The sequence below is a fragment of the Coregonus clupeaformis genome, chromosome 35, assembly GCF_020615455.1.
Source record: "Coregonus clupeaformis isolate EN_2021a chromosome 35, ASM2061545v1, whole genome shotgun sequence".
Lineage (NCBI taxonomy): Eukaryota > Metazoa > Chordata > Actinopteri > Salmoniformes > Salmonidae > Coregonus > Coregonus clupeaformis.
In genome coordinates this window covers 9,297,564-9,317,855 of record NC_059226.1, presented here as the reverse complement: position 1 = coordinate 9,317,855, position 20,292 = coordinate 9,297,564, and the positions used below count along the sequence as shown (strand labels likewise).

Below are 20,292 nucleotides of genomic sequence, written 5' to 3'. Positions count from 1 at the left end.
GTGAATGTCTATGAAGAAAGCACCATTGATAACAAGCACCTCTGAGAATGTCTCTTCTGTTTTGGCTCTAGGCAGTGCAGCTGCTGTGCTATCTATTTGATGTCCTGTCTCCTGATAATCATCATGTCATTGTACCACAGCAATCTGAGGGAACCCAAATGCTATAGAGCATTACCAGGAGGGCCAACTTATTTTGTGGAATTCTGTACCACTCTTTGATGTTAATCCATTTGATACATTCCAATACTATAAAGAAAATGTATTTTAATCTTTAAATGGTTGTGGTAAAGAACCTTTGTAATCCCCCCCAAAAACAAGGGTATTTTCATGTGAAGAAAATAAATACTTTAAAAAATGCTGTTTCATGTTTTAGTTATTGCAAGATTATACTTGTTGTCAAGGCACATTAATTGTTGGAGTGTAGTGAACTAGAAGTACATACCTTTATTACTACCTTGTTTTAAATGCATTAAACAAATACTCAACACATTTAAGATCAAAAATTGTTTTAATTCCCAAGATGATAAATGGGGAATTCTGTAAACCATTGCATAATGTTGCAGTACAATTTAAACAAGTTAATGATACACTACAAGCAAAATATTCATTAATACCTTCTACTAAATTTGAGTAAAAAGCCAAACATCAGGCCTATCTTTGATTCCATAAAGAGGATCGACTTTAACACAGGGGAACTCCCATTGATATAATCATTTTTATGCAGTAGTTGAATACTAATTCAATATACAATGTCCTATTTGTCCATACTTTAATGTAACAAAATAAGGGACGTTTCTCATTCGTAATACAAATGTCTACTTCCATCGACATCAGCGTAAATACATCTACAAACTAGTTCACAATTAAAAACCTTGCTTTATCCTACAGTCTTAACTGTAAAACCCTGAGAAAATAAATGTCTTCCCTCCCCTTAATCATTACACTGATAAATACAGAGACCGGAAAACTGCATGTGTTTAAGTCTTACATTTATTTAATTGTATAGCAATTCACAAAACTAGATGCTACATCATAGCTAATGGATGAACTGTTCTCCATATTATTCCAGTGACCTATTAAATTTCTAATTTAGAACGGTACATTCAATATTTCAGGGTTTCCATGTTAAATTAACATATTTAAATTAACCATTGGGAACAAGTGGTAACAATTAAATTTGTTTTTACAAAAGTTCAATGCTGCAATAGGCATTTTTCCATACTAAATTTGAACATTGTCATACATTATATTTATGTATGTACGTACAAGATTGCATAACATCTTCAGGTTCCATGATCACAATATTAATAAAACAAAAAACACTTCACAATAATGCAAAATAGATTATGCTAATCCACTGCAGAGCATTATGTTACATCTCAATTACATTTAATTTACAAAACAATGAGTCCTACTTGGTGCTTTTCTTTAACAGTAATTATCAGTTTTTTTCTTGTGCCAATAAAGTTGAGTACAGACGGAATCATATTTATTGGTGGTAGGTATTGTGGCATGTTATGAAGACTGATATGGCAAATACAGACTGAGACGAAGAAGCAGTATTCATCATTCTAAGGTTGCCCTAAGCCTCCCTTACAAAACATGCAGTCTGATTCAAAACGGCCCTTCTCTGATCACTTGCGAATTCTAGCTCTTTACACTGCATTCTTAACTTTTCCGAGCGGCAAAGCAAATTTTACCACTCAAGAGAATAATTTTAAGTGATAAACAATCAAATCATATGAGTGGTATCCCACCACAGATTTTAATTTAGGAGATTATGGTCCATACAATTATCTAAAGGCACCAGAATTTGGATTCAGTTTTACTGTAATATAACCCTCAAATTAAGTCACCCCTCAAATTAATAGAGCAATACTCTTCAAATGCCAGTTAAAATGACATTTTAACAAAGGCACAGATTTATTCAAGAATGAAATTGGTCCATAGTAAAGAACATTAGTTTAATATGGCCATAACATTGAATGATTTAGAGCCATATTTATAAAATATGAGCTTACGTTTTTCTTATTCAGTGTAAAAGGGAGATTTATACTTAAAGTATTCCACATTGAAGAGGGCTTAAGGACCAAGAACGAATGAATAAGAGTTGCTCCTTAAACCTACTGATGTCTGTATCTGCCATTGATGCTGGTTTAAATAAATCACGTTTTCCCTGTCATTTCACCCATCAAGACTCACTCAAATAGCTAACCAATAAACAAATGATACTCTATCGCCCTCTTTCCAACGACTGCAGTAAATTGTGAATTAAAATGTTAAGAAAACACCAGTCAAATGAAAACAAAAGAAATCACATTACAGTCAAAGTGTACTCTATACTTCTGACAGCATACAAGTAGTGCACAACCATTCATATTTAAAACTGATTAAGAGATTTTAGCTGTATTGAAAAGAAACATACTTCAAAATAGTACTCATCACAGGAGGTTGGTGGCACCTTAATTGGAGAGGACGGGCTTGTGGTAATGGCTGGAGCGGAATAGGTGGAATTGTAACATACCATTCCATTCGCCCCGTTCCAGCCATTATTATGAGCCGTCCTCCCCTCAGCAGCCTCCACTGGTACTCATATGGCCACTTAAGAATATTAACACATTTCACTCACTTCTGAAATTCCTTCACTCTAGACAACTGCCAATTAAAATAGTCAAGTTTGAGAATTCTGTGTATGTTACTAACCACAATCATTTGCTTTACAAAAAATTGACAGTGATGCCATTAGTTTCTGTAAATGCACACACCAATCTACATAAGGTGCTAGGTTTGTTTCAAATTAGGTTTCTAATGATTTGCTTAGATTGCTAAAATGAAAATAGTTATAAAAATAAAAAAGGAAACATAACAATAGCAGTAAAGGTCTTTGGTAAAACTACAAATGGGCTTTAAGTCCATTACTATTATCAGCAAAAGCAGTTGGCATAGTTTTCTCTTTCTGTCATTGAACCATTGAAGAGAATGTTATACTCAATTGTAAATTTCAATACTTTGAAAAGTAACTACAACACCACTTTGGTTCATTTGAGTCAAGTCCGCATTAACTTAGTTGGCATCAAAGGAAAAATAAAAAACCTGTGATATAAAAAATTGGGGTGAGCGGATTATTAGAATGCACCATTTACTGTAGCCCAGTAGCTTTATTCGGATTCTCCAACAACCAATTTAAGAATCGAGACATTCTACAGCAGTATATTGATTGGCCTGTAACAATGTTTAGAAGATTCACAAAAGTACCCGAACGTGTGACTGTGACTAAAACGAAAATTAACAAAACAATTTAAATCAAACAGTTTTCATCCAATGAGTCTTTGTTTAAGTGGTCCTTTACTTGAACTATAACATTATAGAAGTTATAAACTTGGTATAGCACATGTTAGACACCATGACATGTCTCTGAATGTTAGGTAACAAGAGTCATTGTTATGCCATTTTGATATATATTAAGTAAAACGTGTTACTGCTTAACTTGTGAGTGAGAATTTAGGCTACTGATGTCTGAAATCTGAACCGTGTATGCACAACAACATTCAAGAATCTAAATGCATTACAACTACACTTGCAGAAGTGAAGTGATCGACTCTACAGTATGCTAGACTGACAATACAAATATATCTGGCAGTGTGATCTAGATTTGTAGCTGGTTAACGTATGACGCTTATAAGACATGCAATAAAATTGTTTTGCCTGCCATTTTAAATTGATAAACATGAGGGAACACAATACCTTTCTTCTTTTTGTATTTTAGGAGAAACACACGTTTTGTTTTTCTCTGAGTTTCTGAATTACCATCCATGTAAATGTAAACAATTGTATTTCTCAATTTTTCTAAGTTACAAATGGTGTACCTGGGAATATAAGGGTTATTTCTACTTAACATACTAATTGCTGTAAATATTAAAAGGACCAAGATATAGAGCGAGGAAAAATACATATTTGAACACAGTAGAAGGTCATTTCAATTAGATTAACCTAGCTAAGCACATTACTGTCGTATTTGAAAACACAACTTACAGGTTCAACACCGATGTCTTCTGTAAACACTACAGAATGATGCATTTCTTACAACAAACTAACAAAAACGAGTCTAAAATGTATAGCAGAGCCTGTTTTTATCTTGTTTACAAACAAGACCATAGAGTTGTTTCCTTGCTTGCATACTCCCAAACATTAAATCAAAAGTCATTTGAAATTATACTGAAGCACCATTGCCTGTTAAGACAAGGAAAATATATATATATTTTTAGCTTTGTTGTAAGTGTGAAGTCAGGACACAGGCACTGACAAGATTTATATCTTCATACAACTATAATCTGAGGAAATACTTTGACATAGGATTGGGGCGATACACTACGGCATATACATATAATGCAAAGTAAAAAATAAAGTAGACATATTTGCAGAAATGTGTGCAGAAGCTTTGTCTACCTGTGTCTGCTTTTACAACAATCCTCTAAATATCGATGCTTATGGTTATCATCTAAGGCAAGGCACTTGAGACTAGAGTAGAGGCCAAGTATCAGATATGTTCTAGACATGTTTGAGAGGCTAGTAGGAATCCTATAAAATTCACCATGTCAGACTTCTGTACATCAAGACATGCTCCTCTAATAACTACATAATGAACAATTCAGTAATCACTAAAAGACAGACTCATTGATTTCCTAACTACTTTAGCATAAATGTGCCTTACTGATATTACAGCTGCTGGTTATGCCTAAAATGCATTCAAAAGTGTGCACTTCTTTGATGGAAAAATGTAAATTAAACAATGAAAAGTAGAAACTATTGTTTAGTACTTTTCTATGAAAGCTAACAAGATATATAGAACTATACCATGATTTAACAATAGGAAACATGAAATATTCTAGTATGTTTCACAGTACACACAAAAGCTCGATACATTAGCATATTAAGAAAAAGAAATATATAAATCTAAGAAACAAAAACAGCTCAAAGCTCATTTCTAAAATACCCTTTAACAAATTCCCAGGTCAACAAAGTGCTTTAGAAGAAAGTAATCTTCTTCACAAAGATGGTCATAATAATAATGTTTGACTGATGTGTTTTAGTGATGAAAAGTCAAATTAGGCCCACTTGAATGATGGATACCCAAACTTTTTGGAAATTGTAAGTGATCCATTACAATACAAAATAACATATTACATTTAAGGACTTGATTTATCAAACACCATTTATGTAGTTCAAATTAAACTATTAATTCAATTACTATGACATACTGAAACACAAAATGCTATTTAGAAAATGTAAGCATACTATATGTATTAGTAGTTCTTCAAAGGGCAAATTCCTTAAGTAGTACCTTGAATAATAGTACATCACCACTTCAATATTTTTGTCTTACAGTATGGACATTCTGATTTACTAGGTGCACAGTTCTTACAAAGTACATAATGTTGGCAAGGCTGCAGGACTATACAACGATCATGCGTTTGGCAAACTATACATTTCTTTGACTGAAGCTGATATATTACCTGTGTTGGGAAGAGAAGAGGTTGTATCAGAAACAACTCGCAACAGAATAACTCAATACAATGATTCCATGCAAGATCTTAAGAAAAAAAACATACTTCACTGGGCTAAATAGTCTGCCATCATTTATATCCTGATCACTATAAATAAGAATGTGTTTATCTGGCCCTTCTTACCCCGTCTATAAGGTCTAGGTCAGTGCGCAGCTGGCTCTGGATGGAGTGGAGCTTTGGTAGAGGGAGCTGGTCCAGGTCTCCATAGCTTCTAAGCAGGGGCGTGCCAGGGGAGCGACACAGCACGTCAAAGTCCCCCTGGAGCTCCTTCAGCTTGCGCTCCTTGTCCTCTCGCTTCTGCTCCGCCAGCTGCCGCTCCGCCTCGGCCGACTTTGCTTGTTCTTTTGCATCATGGGAGTCTTTCTGCCAGGCCTCACATGCCTGGAACAGACAGAGACATGTCAAATATATAATTGGTTTAACAAGGGTCAGGATGTATTGCTTACAGAGGCAGTGCCTTTAGTTCATGTCATAGTTATTGCATGGGACTAGTGTCTGACCTGCTTGACCTGGTGCCAAGCGTCTTCCCATTGCTTGATCTTCCGCTTGGCCTCATCCAGCTCCCTGAAGAGCCGGTTCAGGTCAGCGCTGCTGCTCACAGTGGTGGAGCCCAGGCTGCTGAACACTGGTGATGGGCTGGGAGAGAAGTTGCCACTCACAAAGTCCCATATGCTGCTAGCTCCCCCATTCAAACCTACAAGGTGGGATCAGCACAATTGTTTCATGTCAAAGCGCAAAACAAAATGGTAGAGATGTATTTATGAATTGTTGATAATGCCTCTAAAGGTAAAATAATAATGCTCACTCTTGCATGTTTGTCAAGATTGCTAGTAAATATTAGATTGTTAACTTACCCAGAGTGTTCTGAGAGGAGGTAGGTGTTCCTAGAAGGCCATGCTCAGGTTTGGTTAGCAGGCCCTGAGGCTGACTCTGCTGGGGAGCCATTCCTGACAGCAGGCACTGGGAGAGGGAGCTCAGAGGGGAGGCAGAGAGTGATGAGTTGGAATTCAATGAAGAGGACCGTGCAAAGGAGCCAGGAATGTTGACCGGAGCGGATCCTCCCAACATCCTTTGACCTAGAGGACAACAGGAAGCAGAAATCAATTTCGCAATTTAAAACACAGAACACACGGTTAAGTCAATTGTGTTCAATGTTTCAAACAAGGTTTGCTTACTTAAACCAATACTTTTGTTTTCTTGCTCCTCAAACTCTTTATCAAGAGAGGCAACATTGATGTCACAAAAATTAAGGTCAAGAGCAGAACCTGAAAGAAAAGGCAAGTTGTTTTTTTAATTAGAGAAATAAGTATTCCTTGTATAAAGAGTTACATTCACACCTTAAACAAGTGAGCACAATACAAGTACACTTACCTATAACTGACTCCACAGTATTGCTCCCTGGATAGAATGGGGTTGCTTTTGCATTCATTGTTGATAAGGTGGTGGGTGAGGAACTATCCGAGCCAATACTGGAGGCCAGGCTAGATGTTATACTGGAGGTTATGCTGGATGCCAGAGGATTCATCCCAGAGAATACACTATTGTGTGTCTGTAAAAGAGGCGTTCATAATAAAGCATTGTTTCATCAATAGTGTCAATGTTGAGCAATACTTAGTTTTACTACATTGGTGCTCGGTTAAGAAGTAAGTCAAGGCACAGATACCATGCCTGGGCATATGCTTAGTCATATGCTTTATATGGGAGATCATGAATAGGCCTTTTTTATCAATAGTCAATTGGACGGGTCCCAATGACTTTGAAATTATAACAGCAAAACCCTTTTTCCTCTACATGAATACCTTTAAATATAAAATGTTCTACATATCACTAGCAGTGTTTCCCCTATGATTTTTTTCAGCAGAGGCGGCAAAGTTATTGATGTTCCTGCAATTCTACACATTTTGCCATGGCTTATGCCATTTGAGTGACTCAAACATTATAACAAAATCAATGGGGGCCCCATGCCATGACATTTTTGGAATTTTAGATTCTCCCTGACTGTCTAGTTTTTATTTGGGTGATTGTTAGTTCTCAAAGATGATCTTATTTAAAATATATATAGCTCCATTATCTTTTCTACATACTTTATATCTGGTTTTAGTCGTTTAAGTTTACGCTTAAAACGACAATTATTCTCCATAAATCATATTTTTTGGAGCAGCAGTAAATGAATATAGGGGAAACACGGTCACTAGCCTCTACGAATACAAAGGCAGTGGCAAATGCTTTAGTTATTCACCTGCTTGTCTTGGTCCATCATCTTTTGATCACTATGTCCCTTATGGTTCTTTATCTGAAAACAGACAGAACATTCACATGACCCAACACTTAAACCCAGCAATTGGCCTGTCTAGAAAGCCAACACCGTTCTTAAAAGTGAAGAGAATTCTGTTAATAATCAGTCATCTGCAGCCCTATCAAAGAGAGAAAATGTCTAATGTTATGATCACAACACATTAAGACAGTCTAAAACTAAATAAGCAGACATTTGTTTTGTAACTAATAGATAACATGAATACAAGTTGCATATCCAAGTATAATGTCTAATCTACGTTCATAAAATGTTAAGTACAACACTAAATTTGACCTGGAATGGGTAAACTATTCTCTATTTTGCCTCGGTTGTTAATTTCAGTATTCACCAAGTCACACAAGGCATCACAAATTATAGAAAATGACGTAACATAAAAAACATGACTGACAAATAATTTAACATACAAATAAATCAAAATTCAGAATTAAATGAATGGAAACTATGACCAAAGTGTGTGTAGCAGCGGGTCAGGCCCTACACTAAGCTGAGTGCAGGGGTCTTCCCGTAAGGATGGGGAAAGAGAGAGAGGGAGAGCAGTCTTATTGTAGTACCTGATCCTCGCGTTCAAAGCCCGGAGCTTTGGGATAGTTAGACGTCAGAGATGACACACTTGACGTGGTGGACTCTGAACATAAGCTACCATTAGTTAAGCATTTGGACCTGCCGATGGGTCCGATTGAGGACAATGAACTGTTGCTTCCTGAGCTTGGCGTTACAGTCGGACTATTAGAATATGAAACCTGAGGAAGAGAAGTACACATGGTCTTAACAATAGGGTTTTAAAGCCAGCCAAACGAGTCCAGCTTTCCCAATGAGGCCAGAGAGCAGATGATAGCTGAAGATGTTTAGATTGAATACTGGCTTCAGAGAGAGAAAATGACACTGAATTGTTAAGGTTTGGTTTCTGTTGAATCTTATAATCTTTATTTGAATTTCGCTGTATATTTCTTGGTGCACTAGTACTATCAGAAACAAAATGATGTTACAGACTAGTGAAATACAAGGCAAGTACAGAAAACAGAAGAATGGAAACAGAAAATGACAAGAATATACAAAACAAAGGAGTGACAAAAAAAGGAAAGTTAAAAGCTTAAATATTTGATCTAATCTATTCAGGGTCTAATCTATAATTGTATCTAATCTATTGACAGCATGTTTTTCATACAAACTGAGATGCCTTTGTAAAAGACAGTTGAGAGAAGCAGAGAGGGAGTAGTAATCAGATCACATACATTCCCCACTTGGCCATTGTTGCTGCTGCTGATGGAGTTGGCACTGCTGCCCCACTCGCTGACTGGACACTCTGAATACTGCTGAGAGCCCAGCTTGGCCTGGGAGCCCGACTGCATCGCTGTTAGCAACGAGTTCATGGTCTCTTCTGTGGAGGGAATTCCTGAAAGTACACAATCACAGACGGGAGGTTTTAACTTTAAAAGGTTGTCAACAAGCAAGACAGCGTTGACTTATTTTGAGGAGCTTCACTTACTTTCTACATGCGCAAACGCACAGAACGGCCCCCTAGGACAATAACCAGTTTGCCTCATATCATTGCATTTGGTGGATTTGTAGATCTGAAAGAAAAAAGATCTGAAGTGAGAAAGACGGGTTTTCTGCTCATAACTGTGTGGCATTTTCCAAAACAAGGTTTGACAGATTCCCCATTGCAAGAGACGAAATGCGCTAAGCATTTATAAGTGTCCAATGTCCCACTTACCTCTGGGTGGAACTGCTGTTCAGTGCGTGAGTGACAGTATTGACAGCTGTCTCCACTGTCACACTTTGATGGCTCTCCCCACTCATCCCCATGTTTCACATTGGGACACGGAGTTGACCTGACACATCATTCAAGGGGTTTAACTTAAACACATACAAATGCTCAGGCTACATATTACAGCATTATTACACAGTTGTCAAAAGGCTTACTCTTTATCGTTTGACAGTCCCAATCTCCTACCTGTATTTGAACTTGCGTGGATTTCGTCTTCTGTCTCTACTATTGTGGTAGTGGGGGCAGGCATAGCCCTGTCTGCATAGTCGTGGAGGCTTGGTGCACTGCTCTGTTTTGTAGTTCACTAAAACAAAATTTGTGTCTGGAAGGAAAGCACACAATGAGTATGGTTACATGCACACAATAAAACTATTATTGTGAATAGTCAGATTAATATAATAGTTTGTTTTCAAGAAGAACGATTTCCCTAATAATCCTGTTTACATGGACACTTCTGAAATCAGGCTACCTGATGCGACTTTGATAAATGCTCGTGCTAGCAGCGCAATCAAATACACCGCTGTAACTCTGATTTAAGGCATTAACATGTCCTAATAATTACAAAAGATTGTTCAGAAAACCAGGTGTTTTAATCGGCGTATGCTTACTACCATTACGATCTCACGCCGATTAAGATAAGCAGAGTAAGGTCTTTACATGACAAATGCCATACTCTGCCTTCTGCCATAATCAGTTTAATATCTAATTATTAGTGTGCATATAAACATCCTCATTGTAAGACATTCTGTTCTTGACATAATGCCAAAATATAATGCAACAGGTCAAGGAAATCCAATCAATAGAAAAGTTGTGGCACTAGGTGACACCACCACCAGAATCAATATGTCTGCTGCTCACCCTGCCACCGGGGGTCCTCTGTAAGAGTCTTCTCTATCATGGCTTGGCTGGCCAGTACCCCAGGCTGTAGATCAGGGATACCCTCTCCAGATCCCAACTGGCCATTCTGGAGGGCTTCCTGTGCCTGGATCTCTCTGTGCACATGAAGAAGATCAGTCAGAGAGCTACTACACAAAACAAACAAAAAAAGAGGAAGAGACAAATGTAGAATATTCAGGCTGCCTGGCTCTTACAGACTTTTTCAGCTCAACAGTTGCTAGGCAACACTTGAGCGTGCCTCTGATACCACAGTTAATGTTGTTTTTGTTGAATTATTTCAAGCTCCCATTCCTTAATTTGACGTCATTCATGGGACGTTAGACAAGGTATTGCTATCTTCTAGTGACAGGTATTTAAAATGTTAAAATATGAACAGATGGTTCATAGTAAAAGAGCAAATGTATGTTATTGTTAAGCTTAAGTCCATTGCTTGCATTATATAGATATTGGCCTAATTTTTGTATCCATCTCTGAGATATGTGGGGATATTACTTCAAATATACCACTGAATCTTTCATCTCATTAAAAAAATCACCATACTTTAGCACTTTCATTGTTTGCACTGTTTTAGGCAGTGAATTTCTCCCTATTGGTACTCAACAAAACCAACATCAACCCTGGCAATAAGTACACTATAACTGATGTCTATGATGAGAAAATTGTGCTTTCATCTGCTCTTAGCCCCAGCCAATTCGAGAGGCATCAGGGAGGCTAATTGAGCTAAGAAAATAGATGAACACACTTCATTCTCCCACTGCCATGTATGGGCATGTACTGGAGTGAATGCAGGCTATTTTGAGCCTATTATCACTTCAGCCGAGACAGCTAGATCTACCATGTCGAATCAAAGTAACAGTAACAATGGTAGAGAAGGGGTTGATAGCGATCTTCAAAAATATAGTCTACTGGTAAATTTAAGAATTTCCCCAAAGCTATGATGTCCAAATGGAATCAGTTGGTACGTTTTGTCAGTGCATGGTCAGACCATGCATGATTTATCCTTGTGTACTCAGCTAACTGGCTTAACAAGCCTATTCACATGTTTGTTGAAGGTTTGATACCTTGAGAACAGAGTGGTTACTAAAGGCATGATAGATCACCTGATATCGTAGACAGGGGGGCGGAGATCATGTGGGCCATGGGCAAAGGCGCAGTGTAGGCCGTTCTTCACGCAGTGCCCGCGGGCATCGGTTTCATGGATACAGGTACCAGTCTTGTAATAGCGAAGATGGTACTTGCGCTCTGTGTCACCAGTGGTCCGGTGCAAGTAAGGACAGCTAGACAGAAACGATGATTAGACAAATGCAGACTTCCTCATTAAAATGATCAGGATTTGATGTGACAGTGATACAATCAGCATAAAATCGTTTTCTACCCTGTGTTTCTAGAATTCTATGCTGTGCTTATCCTAAGAATTCATTCCACGGATTTTAATTGAAAGAAAACAGACAGAGGCTAAAGGAATGAGTTAAAGAACATAATGAGAGATTTGTCTTCCTCCCTGTATTAGTGGCAACCGTTATTCTTGGTGCTTAATATGCACATCAGACAAACAACAAAAATGTAGCCAATACCCACAGTGGGAGTCAGAGGAATGCAACGCCTTTTATAGATACAGCGCTCTGACAGGCTTTGATGTATGGTGAGGAATTGAACAGAAATAATAGCAACCTCGCTATTAATGTGCTCAGATTCACATTGAAAACACTAGATAACCAATAATCTTCTTACTCAGATAGCAACAGTAACTATGGCAACAGATGTGATGTCACGAGAAGAGAGCAGCCACTGGTAGAATGAGGAATAGAGAGTGCAAGTGCTCGCTCTCAGGCAGAGTTCAAATATTGTATAGAACTTTCAATATGACAGCTGGTTGAATTGACGAACATTGTTTAGTTACTGCTCTGAAATTCCAAATACACTGATATAGGAAACTGAAACTCAGCCTCTCAATGATAAACCTCTCGATAAAGTATTCAGTATGCTACACATTTCCCACAAATACTTAACATCGCAGCTAGTGTCTACCTCTAGATATCACTAAACTGTGGCTCTGACCCAAGCACTTTAACCAGACCTGTGCCATTGAGGATTGTCATTGAACTAGTGAGTGAGCCGTTTCAAGTTACTCAATTTCTTTATCGTGCTCTGACACAAATAGGACTAACTTATAGGAGTGGCTTGAATATCATGTTTCAAAGCTGTTCTTCTCAGTGTTGAACAGCATTTTTCTCAAAATACAATCTAGAACTTAAATCCTGTCTTATTACATAGGCTAGGTTGTTAGCTACATAGACTGCTTCCTTTCAGTGAACCCTTAATACTGTAAATTGTGTAGGGAGATATGAAGAAAATGTAGTCTATTTCAGAAGAAAAGAATAGCATTCTCCGAGTTGTCCTTATGATAGGTCCTGATGTCGCTATGCCAAATGGCTGTGGGCTACACTAGTTCATTTAGCAGACAAGATTTGCTTATAGTTCCGTGGCATAATTTTATATTATTTTATAGTATGAAGAATAGAATTGAACAAAGCTGAATAAAATATAAATATTTTCTCCAAACGATTTGAGGGAGTGCGCACATGCAGCTATTATGTGCTGAGCGGTTAACAAAGAAATAGGTACTCCTATATGCTTAATTTAGAGTTATTAATGTAACTTTAGTTGTTACATTGGGCTATATGATTTTTAATACACTGCTCAAAAAAATAAAGGGAACACTAAAATAACACATCCTAGATCTGAATGAATGAAATAATCTTATTAAATACTTTTTTATTTACATAGTTTAATGTGCTGACAACAAAAATCACACAAAAATTATCAATGGAAATCAAATTTATCAACCCATGGAGGTCTGGATTTGGAGTCACCCTCAAAATTAAAGTGGAAAACCACACTACAGGCTGATCCAACTTTGATGTAATGTCCTTAAAACAAGTCAAAATGAGGCTCAGTAGTGTGTGTGGCCTCCACGTGCCTGTATGACCTCCCTACAACGTCTGGGCATGCTCCTGATGAGGTGGCGGATGGTCTCCTGAGGGATCTCCTCCCAGACCAGGACTAAAGCATCCGCCAACTCCTGGACAGTCTGTGGTGCAACGTGGCGTTGGTGGATGGAGCGAGACATGATGTCCCAGATGTGCTCAATTGGATTCAGGTCTGGGGAACTGACGGGCCAGTCCATAGCATCAATGCCTTCCTCTTGCAGGAACTGCTGACACACTCCAGCCACATGAGGTCTAGCATTGTCTTGCATTAGGAGGAACCCAGGGCCAACCGCACCAGCATATGGTCTCACAAGGGGTCTGAGGATCTCATCTCGGTACCTAATGGCAGTCAGGCTACCTCTGGCGAGCACATGGAGGGCTGTGCGGCCCCCCAAAGAAATGCCACCCCACACCATGACTGACCCACCGCCAAACCGGTCATGCTGGAGGATGTTGCAGGCAGCAGAACGTTCTCCATGTGCTCAGTGTGAACCTGCTTTCATCTGTGAAGGGCACAGGGCGCCAGTGGCGAATTTGCCAATCTTGGTGTTCTCTGGCAAATGCCAAACGTCCTGCACAGTGTTGGGCTGTAAGCACAACCCCCACCTGTGGACGTCGGGCCCTCATGGAGTCTGTTTCTGACCGTTTGAGCAGACACATGCACATTTGTGGCCTGCTGGAGGTCATTTTGCAGGGCTCTGGCAGTGCTCCTCCTGCTCCTCCTTGCACAAAGGCGGAGGTAGCAGTCCTGCTGCTGGGTTGTTGCCCTCCTACGGCCTCCTCCACGTCTCCTGATGTACTGGCCTGTCTCCTGGTAGCGCCTCCATGCTCTGGACACTACGCTGACAGACACAGCAAACCTTCTTGCCACAGCTCGCATTGATGTGCCATCCTGGATGAGCTGCACTACCTGAGCCACTTGTGTGGGTTGTAGATTCCGTCTCATGCTACCACTAGAGTGAAAGCACCGCCAGCATTCAAAAGTGACCAAAACATCAGCCAGGAAGCATAGGAACTGAGAAGTGGTCTGTGGTCACCACCTGCAAAACCAGTCCTTTATTGGGGGTGTCTTGCTAATTGCCTATAATTTCCACCTTTTGTCTATTCCATTTGCACAACAGCATGTGACATTTATTGTCAATCAGTGTTGCTTCCTAAGTGGACAGTTTGATTTCACAGAAGTGTGATTGACTTGGAGTTACATTGTGTTGTTTAAGTGTTCCCTTTATTTTTTTGAGCAGTGTATATTGTAAGGCTGCATGATGAGACTAATGATGAGTTGAAAAAAGTCACTTGAAAGACATGAGCTCTGCTTTGTTTTTTGCACAGGCTGTACACACTCCAATAGTCTCGCATTCACAATTTGACAAGCACTTGATAATGCCTCGAATTTCACGGCGGCATCCCCTTCGTGGCCGTAATGCACCCTAAAAAAATCCATGCCTTTTGCGGCCCATAGTGCTGCATTGTGCCCTCCTCCCGGAGTGTTCTGCGCAATCCGAAGCGCCTCTCACTCAAATGGCTCTCCGTCACGTGATCAGGTATTTCTCACAGGCTACAAGTGAAGACAGACACATCCAGGACGCAACTGTGCGTCCTTATCCAATTCCGAGGTGCATACTGAAGATATTGGAAGAACTGTCCACATTTACTTTTTGTCAGCCAACAAGATGAGTAGGCCTAACGAACAGCAAAAGCACTAGCCTATGTCAATCTACTATCCCCCATAGTACAAAAGTCGACCTATTCTATTCGGTGTGGCGGTAACACGGTCACTGCAACAGCCCTACTCACAAGTACGTCTGTTCTAGTAGGCCAAGTATTGGCATTTTGTAATATTACTCAGGACAGGTTAGTATGGCTGGGAAATGCCAGGGACCTCACGATACTATCATGATACTTAGGTGCCGATACGATGTGTATTGCGATTGGCTCCGTATCTAATAAGAAGATGGAGAACAGGCTATGAGGAAAAATACTGGAGTTTTGGTGCAGGTACCGCCAACTAGAGCAAAAATAATCTAATATCTGATATTTAACTCTAGATCCCCCCCCCCGCCGATGCTACATCGGCTGACTCCGGTAAGACAAGGGGTGGCGGTCTGTGTATATTTGTAAACAACTGCTGGTGCAAAAAATCTAATACTAAGAAAGTCTCAAGGTTTTGCTTGCCTGAGGTAGAGTATCTCATGATAAGCTGTAGACCACACTATTTACCAAGAGAGTTTTCTATATTTTTCGTAGCTGTCTATTTACCACCACAAACCGATGCTGGCACTAAGATTGCACTCAATTAACTGTATAAGGCCATAAGTAAACAGGAAAACGCTCATCCAGAGGCAGCGCTCCTAGTGACCGGGGACTTTTATGCAGGGAAACTTAAAACCGTTCTACCTCATTTCTACCAGCATGTTAAATGTACAACCAGAGGGGAAAAAACTCTAGACACCTTTACTCCACACACAGGGACGCTTACAAAGCTCTCCCTCGCCCTCCATTTGGCAAATCTGACCATAATTCTATCCTCCTGATTCCAGCTTATAAGCAAAAACTAAAGCAGGAAGCACCAGTGACTCAGTTAATAAGGAAGTGGTCAGATGACGCTGATGCTAAGCTACAGGACTGTTTTGCTAGCACAGACTGGAATATGTTCCGGGATTCTTCCGATAGCATTGAGTACACCAGTCACTGGCTTCATCAATAAGTGCATCGATGACGTCGTCCCCACAGTGACCGTACGTACATACCCCAACCAGAAGCCATGGATTACAGGCACCATCTGCACTGAGCTAAAGGGTAGAGCTGCCGTTTTCAAGGAGCGGGACTCTAACCCGGACGCTTATAAGAAATCCCGCTATGCCCTCTGACGAACCATCAAACAGGCAAAGAGTCAATACAAGACTAAGATTTAATCGTACTACACCGGCTCTGACGCTCATCGGATGTGGCAGGGCTTGAAAACTATTACAGACTACAAAGGGAAGTACAGCCGCGAGCTGCCCAGTGAAACAAGCCTACCAGACGAGCTAAATCAATTATATGCTCGCTTCGAGGCAAGCAACACTGAAGCATGCATGACAACATCAGCTGTTCCGGATGACTATGTGATCACGCTCTCCGTAGCCGATGTGAGTAAGACTTTTAAGCAGGTCAACATTCACAAGGCCGCAGGGCCAGACGGATTACCAGGACGTGTACTCCGAGCATGCGCTGACCAACTGGCAAGTGTCTTCACTGACATTTTCAACATGTCCCTGACTGAGTCTGTAATACCAACATGTTTCAAGCAGACCACCATAGTCCCTGTCCCCAAGAACACTAAGATAACCTGCCTAAATGACTACCGACCCGTAGCACTCACGTCTGTAGCCATGAAGTGCTTTGAAAGGCTGGTCATGGCTCACATCAACACCGTTATCCCAGAAACCCTAGACCCACTCCAATTTGCATACCGCCCCAACAGATCCACAGATGATGCAATCTTTATTGCACTCCACACTGCCCTTTCCCACCTGGACAAGAGGAACACCTACGTGAGAATGCTATTCATTGACTACAGCTCAGCATTCAACACCATAGTACCCTCAAAGCTCATCACTAAGCTAAGGACCCTGGGACTAAACACCTCCCTCTGCAACTGGATCCTGGACTTCCTGACGGGCCGCCCCCAGATAGTAAGGGTAGGTAACAACACATCTGCCACGCTGATCCTCAACACAGGGGCCCCTCAGGGATGCGTGCTCAGTCCCCTCCTGTACTCCCTGTTCACCCATGACTGCATGTCCAGGCACGACTCCCAACACGACGCAACAGTGGTAGGCCTGATCACCGACAACGATGAGACAGCCTATAGGGAGGAGGTCAGAGACCTGGCCGTGTGGTGCCAGGATAACAACCTCTCCCTCAACGTAATCAAGACAAAGGAGATGATTGTGGACTACAGGGGGGAAAAAGACAACTGAGCACACCCCCATTCTCATCAACGGGCTGTAGTGGAACAGGTTGAGAGCTTCAAGTTCCTTGGTGTCCACATCACCAACAAACTATCATGGTCCAAACTCACCAAGACAGTCGTGAAGAGGGCATGACAAAGCCTATTCCCCCTCAAGAGGCTGAAAAGATTTGGCATGGGTCCTCAGATCCTCAAAAAGTTATACAGCTGCACCATCGAGAGCATCCTGACTGGTTGCATCACCACCTAGTATGGCAACTGCTCGGCCTCTGACCGCAAGGCACTACAGAGGGTAGTGCATGCGGCCCAGTACATCACTGGGGCCAAGCTTCCTGACATCCAGGACCTCTATACCAGGCGGTGTCAGAGAAAAGCCCTAAAAATTGTCAAAGACTCCAGCCATTCTAGTCATAGACTGTACTCTCTGCTACCGCACGGCAAGCGGTACCGGAGCGCCAAGTCTAGTTCCAAAAGGCTTCTTAACAGCTTCTACCCTTAAGCCATAAGACTCCTGAACAGCTAATCATGGCTACCCAGAGTATTTGCATTGCCCCCCCCCACCCCAACCAACCCCCTCTTTTATGCTGCTGCTACTCTGTTTATTATTTATGCATAGTCACTTTACCTCTACCCACATGTACATATTACCTTGACTAACTGGTGCCCCCGCACATTGACTCTGTACCAGTACCCCCTGTATATAGCCTCCCTACTTTTATTTTATTTTACTGCTGCTCTTTAATTATTTGCTATTTTTTACTCAACAATTTTCTTAAAAACTGCATTGTTGGTTAAGGGCTTGTAAGTAAGCATTTCACTGTAAGGTCTACACCTGTTGTATTCGGCGCATGTGGCAAATACAATTATATTTTATTTAGGTAGTCCCTCTTGTATTGTACTCGCATGAAAGCACACGGAAACGTATCAAGTCATGGTACTTCGGTTTCAATTAACATAATGCTACAGTGCAAGTAGTAAAAAAACATACACTTCAATGTATAACTACTTGTAACAACATTAAGAATACAAATACAAAACAGGAACTCGTTCAAAGCAACCTCATTTTCAACGGACTCAGGAATGATAAACGTTGCTTGCTCGACCAATGGGTGAAGGCTATGTGCAAAGGCGGTTCAATCACGAGCAAGAAAACAGGGGGTGTGTTCATCGTTTCCTGCAAGCTGGAGGAAGAAGCTAAACCCCAATCGGCAGCTCACACAGACTTGTCCAGCGAGAATAAAATTTAAAAAAAACATGAAATGACAATGAATGTGGCTAAATCATTAAGTTGGTTCCGCATTATTGAGAACGGCTGTCGTCCCACGCGAGGGGCATACGAGGCAATGCGGATCATTAGCTCGAACAGTGAGACCAGTCAACAACATGTGCAAGCTAGGTCATCACCAAGCTAGTGGTGCGAGCTGAATTATGTGCAATGAGGATCATTCACTTCAGGAATTCGCAAGAATCTGACTTCCTACTGAAACAATGCAGCATCCATAAAATATTAGCAACACAGTTATAAGTGTCAGACTAAAGAAATTGTGAGTGAATTCTCTACCGGAACAACCACAACACAATATTGATATTTATAAGCATGATACAGTAGCAACAATCTAACCAGAACATTATAATAATTCACTGAAAAAAATGCAGCTTCGCACTTACTCCTCTCCATCTGGGCAAATGCCTGTAGTCTCGTCATATTTTGTGCAATAAACATCAGGGCTGTAGTTAAAAGTTCCATCTCTTCTTCTAATCGGTCGTCTTCGCCTCTGGTTGAGGAAATGCCAATGAAAACATGTAAAGGGTCTATGTTGTGTGCACTTGTGCTGCAAGAATAGAGGGCACTGTTCGGTCCTGAACTCCTTCAAATATCTGCAAAATGGAAAGACAAAGGCCGTGTTAATGAAAGACAGCACCAGACACCGTGTGAAAAAGTATCCAAAACAAAGTCCAAAACTCAGGGGGGAATATCACATCTAACTTTGATAGTACCGTTACAGCTTCGCTATTTTAAATTTAAATTAGACAATATGTAAGGTAAAGTTAATGAGATATAAACGTTTACACCATCTACAACTAATATTTGATTGTAAAATTCAGCTACATAGCTAGCTAGTGTCAATCCCTCATGAACTGCTAAAACTACTTAGTAGTGATAGCTAGTAGCTATCTACTTTAACTATTCACATACAATCCACGCAAGATTTTCGACGTTGCACTCGATCAAACAACCAGAACGTACGTCAAAACAGATGCGTAGACAGACAGCAAATAAGGCCGAGGTGGAAAGAGGAAAAGGATTACACGGCTGGCTAGCAAGCCATTCAACTTCGCTAACGTTACCCAGTCCACACTAGCAAGCTGACTGGCTAACTAACATTAACCACCTGCGAATTTCTATTTTTAATGTTACGACTCTTTTCTATGTGCTAACATTTTCACGGTCATACAATACAATTATCAAAATAATTTGTTAAAATTAAGTTACTGTATCAATTTTAATATGTAGCTAGTGGAGAGCTAGCAAGTTAGCGCTAGGCTGGCTGCGTGCATTGGGAAGAATTTACAAAAGGAAAAGCACCATGTTTTACTGCACTACGAGTGAAGAAATATCAAGCAGTCCAACTATAAAACAATATTCGGTACATAAAAGAAGCCCGGTATTTTAACGAAGACGTGTTTATGTCCCTTTAACGTTTGCTTTACTTACGTATAGTGGGTTGGTTTCTCGGTTTGAGGAGAAGCGTTCGCCGCCGTTTTCGAAACCGACGGCATTTTCAGTCAAAACAATGAAACACGCC

At 40.4% G+C, this 20,292-nt stretch overlaps 2 protein-coding genes across 8 annotated transcripts in view; one reads left to right on the top strand and one right to left on the bottom strand.

Annotated features, from left to right (window-relative positions):
• LOC121550798 (dynein axonemal assembly factor 8-like) overlaps positions 1-381 on the top strand; it is a 14,102-nt gene extending 13,721 nt beyond the window's left edge. For all 3 annotated transcript variants that reach the window (XM_045210783.1, XM_045210784.1, XM_045210782.1), the window contains one exon: positions 72-381. In XM_045210783.1, coding sequence (XP_045066718.1) covers positions 72-219 — 148 coding nt within the window. In that variant the 3' untranslated portion in view covers positions 220-381. The remainder of the gene's footprint in view (positions 1-71) is intronic.
• The window catches only part of LOC121550797 (putative E3 ubiquitin-protein ligase UNKL), a 24,227-nt gene extending 3,935 nt beyond the window's left edge, over positions 1-20,292 (bottom strand). Inside the window, exons 1-16 of one of the 5 annotated variants that reach the window (XM_041863158.2) lie at positions 20,202-20,292; positions 19,154-19,363; positions 11,644-11,820; positions 10,505-10,671; positions 9,833-9,968; positions 9,593-9,710; positions 9,365-9,449; positions 9,111-9,271; positions 8,430-8,618; positions 7,804-7,857; positions 6,936-7,113; positions 6,740-6,829; positions 6,419-6,640; positions 6,065-6,258; positions 5,688-5,945; positions 973-5,513 (exon numbers count right to left, since the gene is read on the bottom strand). In XM_041863158.2, coding sequence (XP_041719092.2) covers positions 5,358-5,513; positions 5,688-5,945; positions 6,065-6,258; positions 6,419-6,640; positions 6,740-6,829; positions 6,936-7,113; positions 7,804-7,857; positions 8,430-8,618; positions 9,111-9,271; positions 9,365-9,449; positions 9,593-9,710; positions 9,833-9,968; positions 10,505-10,671; positions 11,644-11,820; positions 19,154-19,363; positions 20,202-20,266 — 2,460 coding nt within the window. In that variant the 5' untranslated portion in view covers positions 20,267-20,292 and the 3' untranslated portion in view covers positions 973-5,357. Of the gene's footprint in view, positions 1-972; positions 5,514-5,687; positions 5,946-6,064; positions 6,259-6,418; positions 6,641-6,739; positions 6,830-6,935; positions 7,114-7,803; positions 7,858-8,429; positions 8,619-9,110; positions 9,272-9,364; positions 9,450-9,592; positions 9,711-9,832; positions 9,969-10,504; positions 10,672-11,643; positions 11,821-19,153; positions 19,364-20,201 lie in introns of those variants that run through there. The other 4 variants (XM_041863159.2, XM_041863160.2, XM_045210780.1 and 1 more) reach the window with 4 other exon arrangements.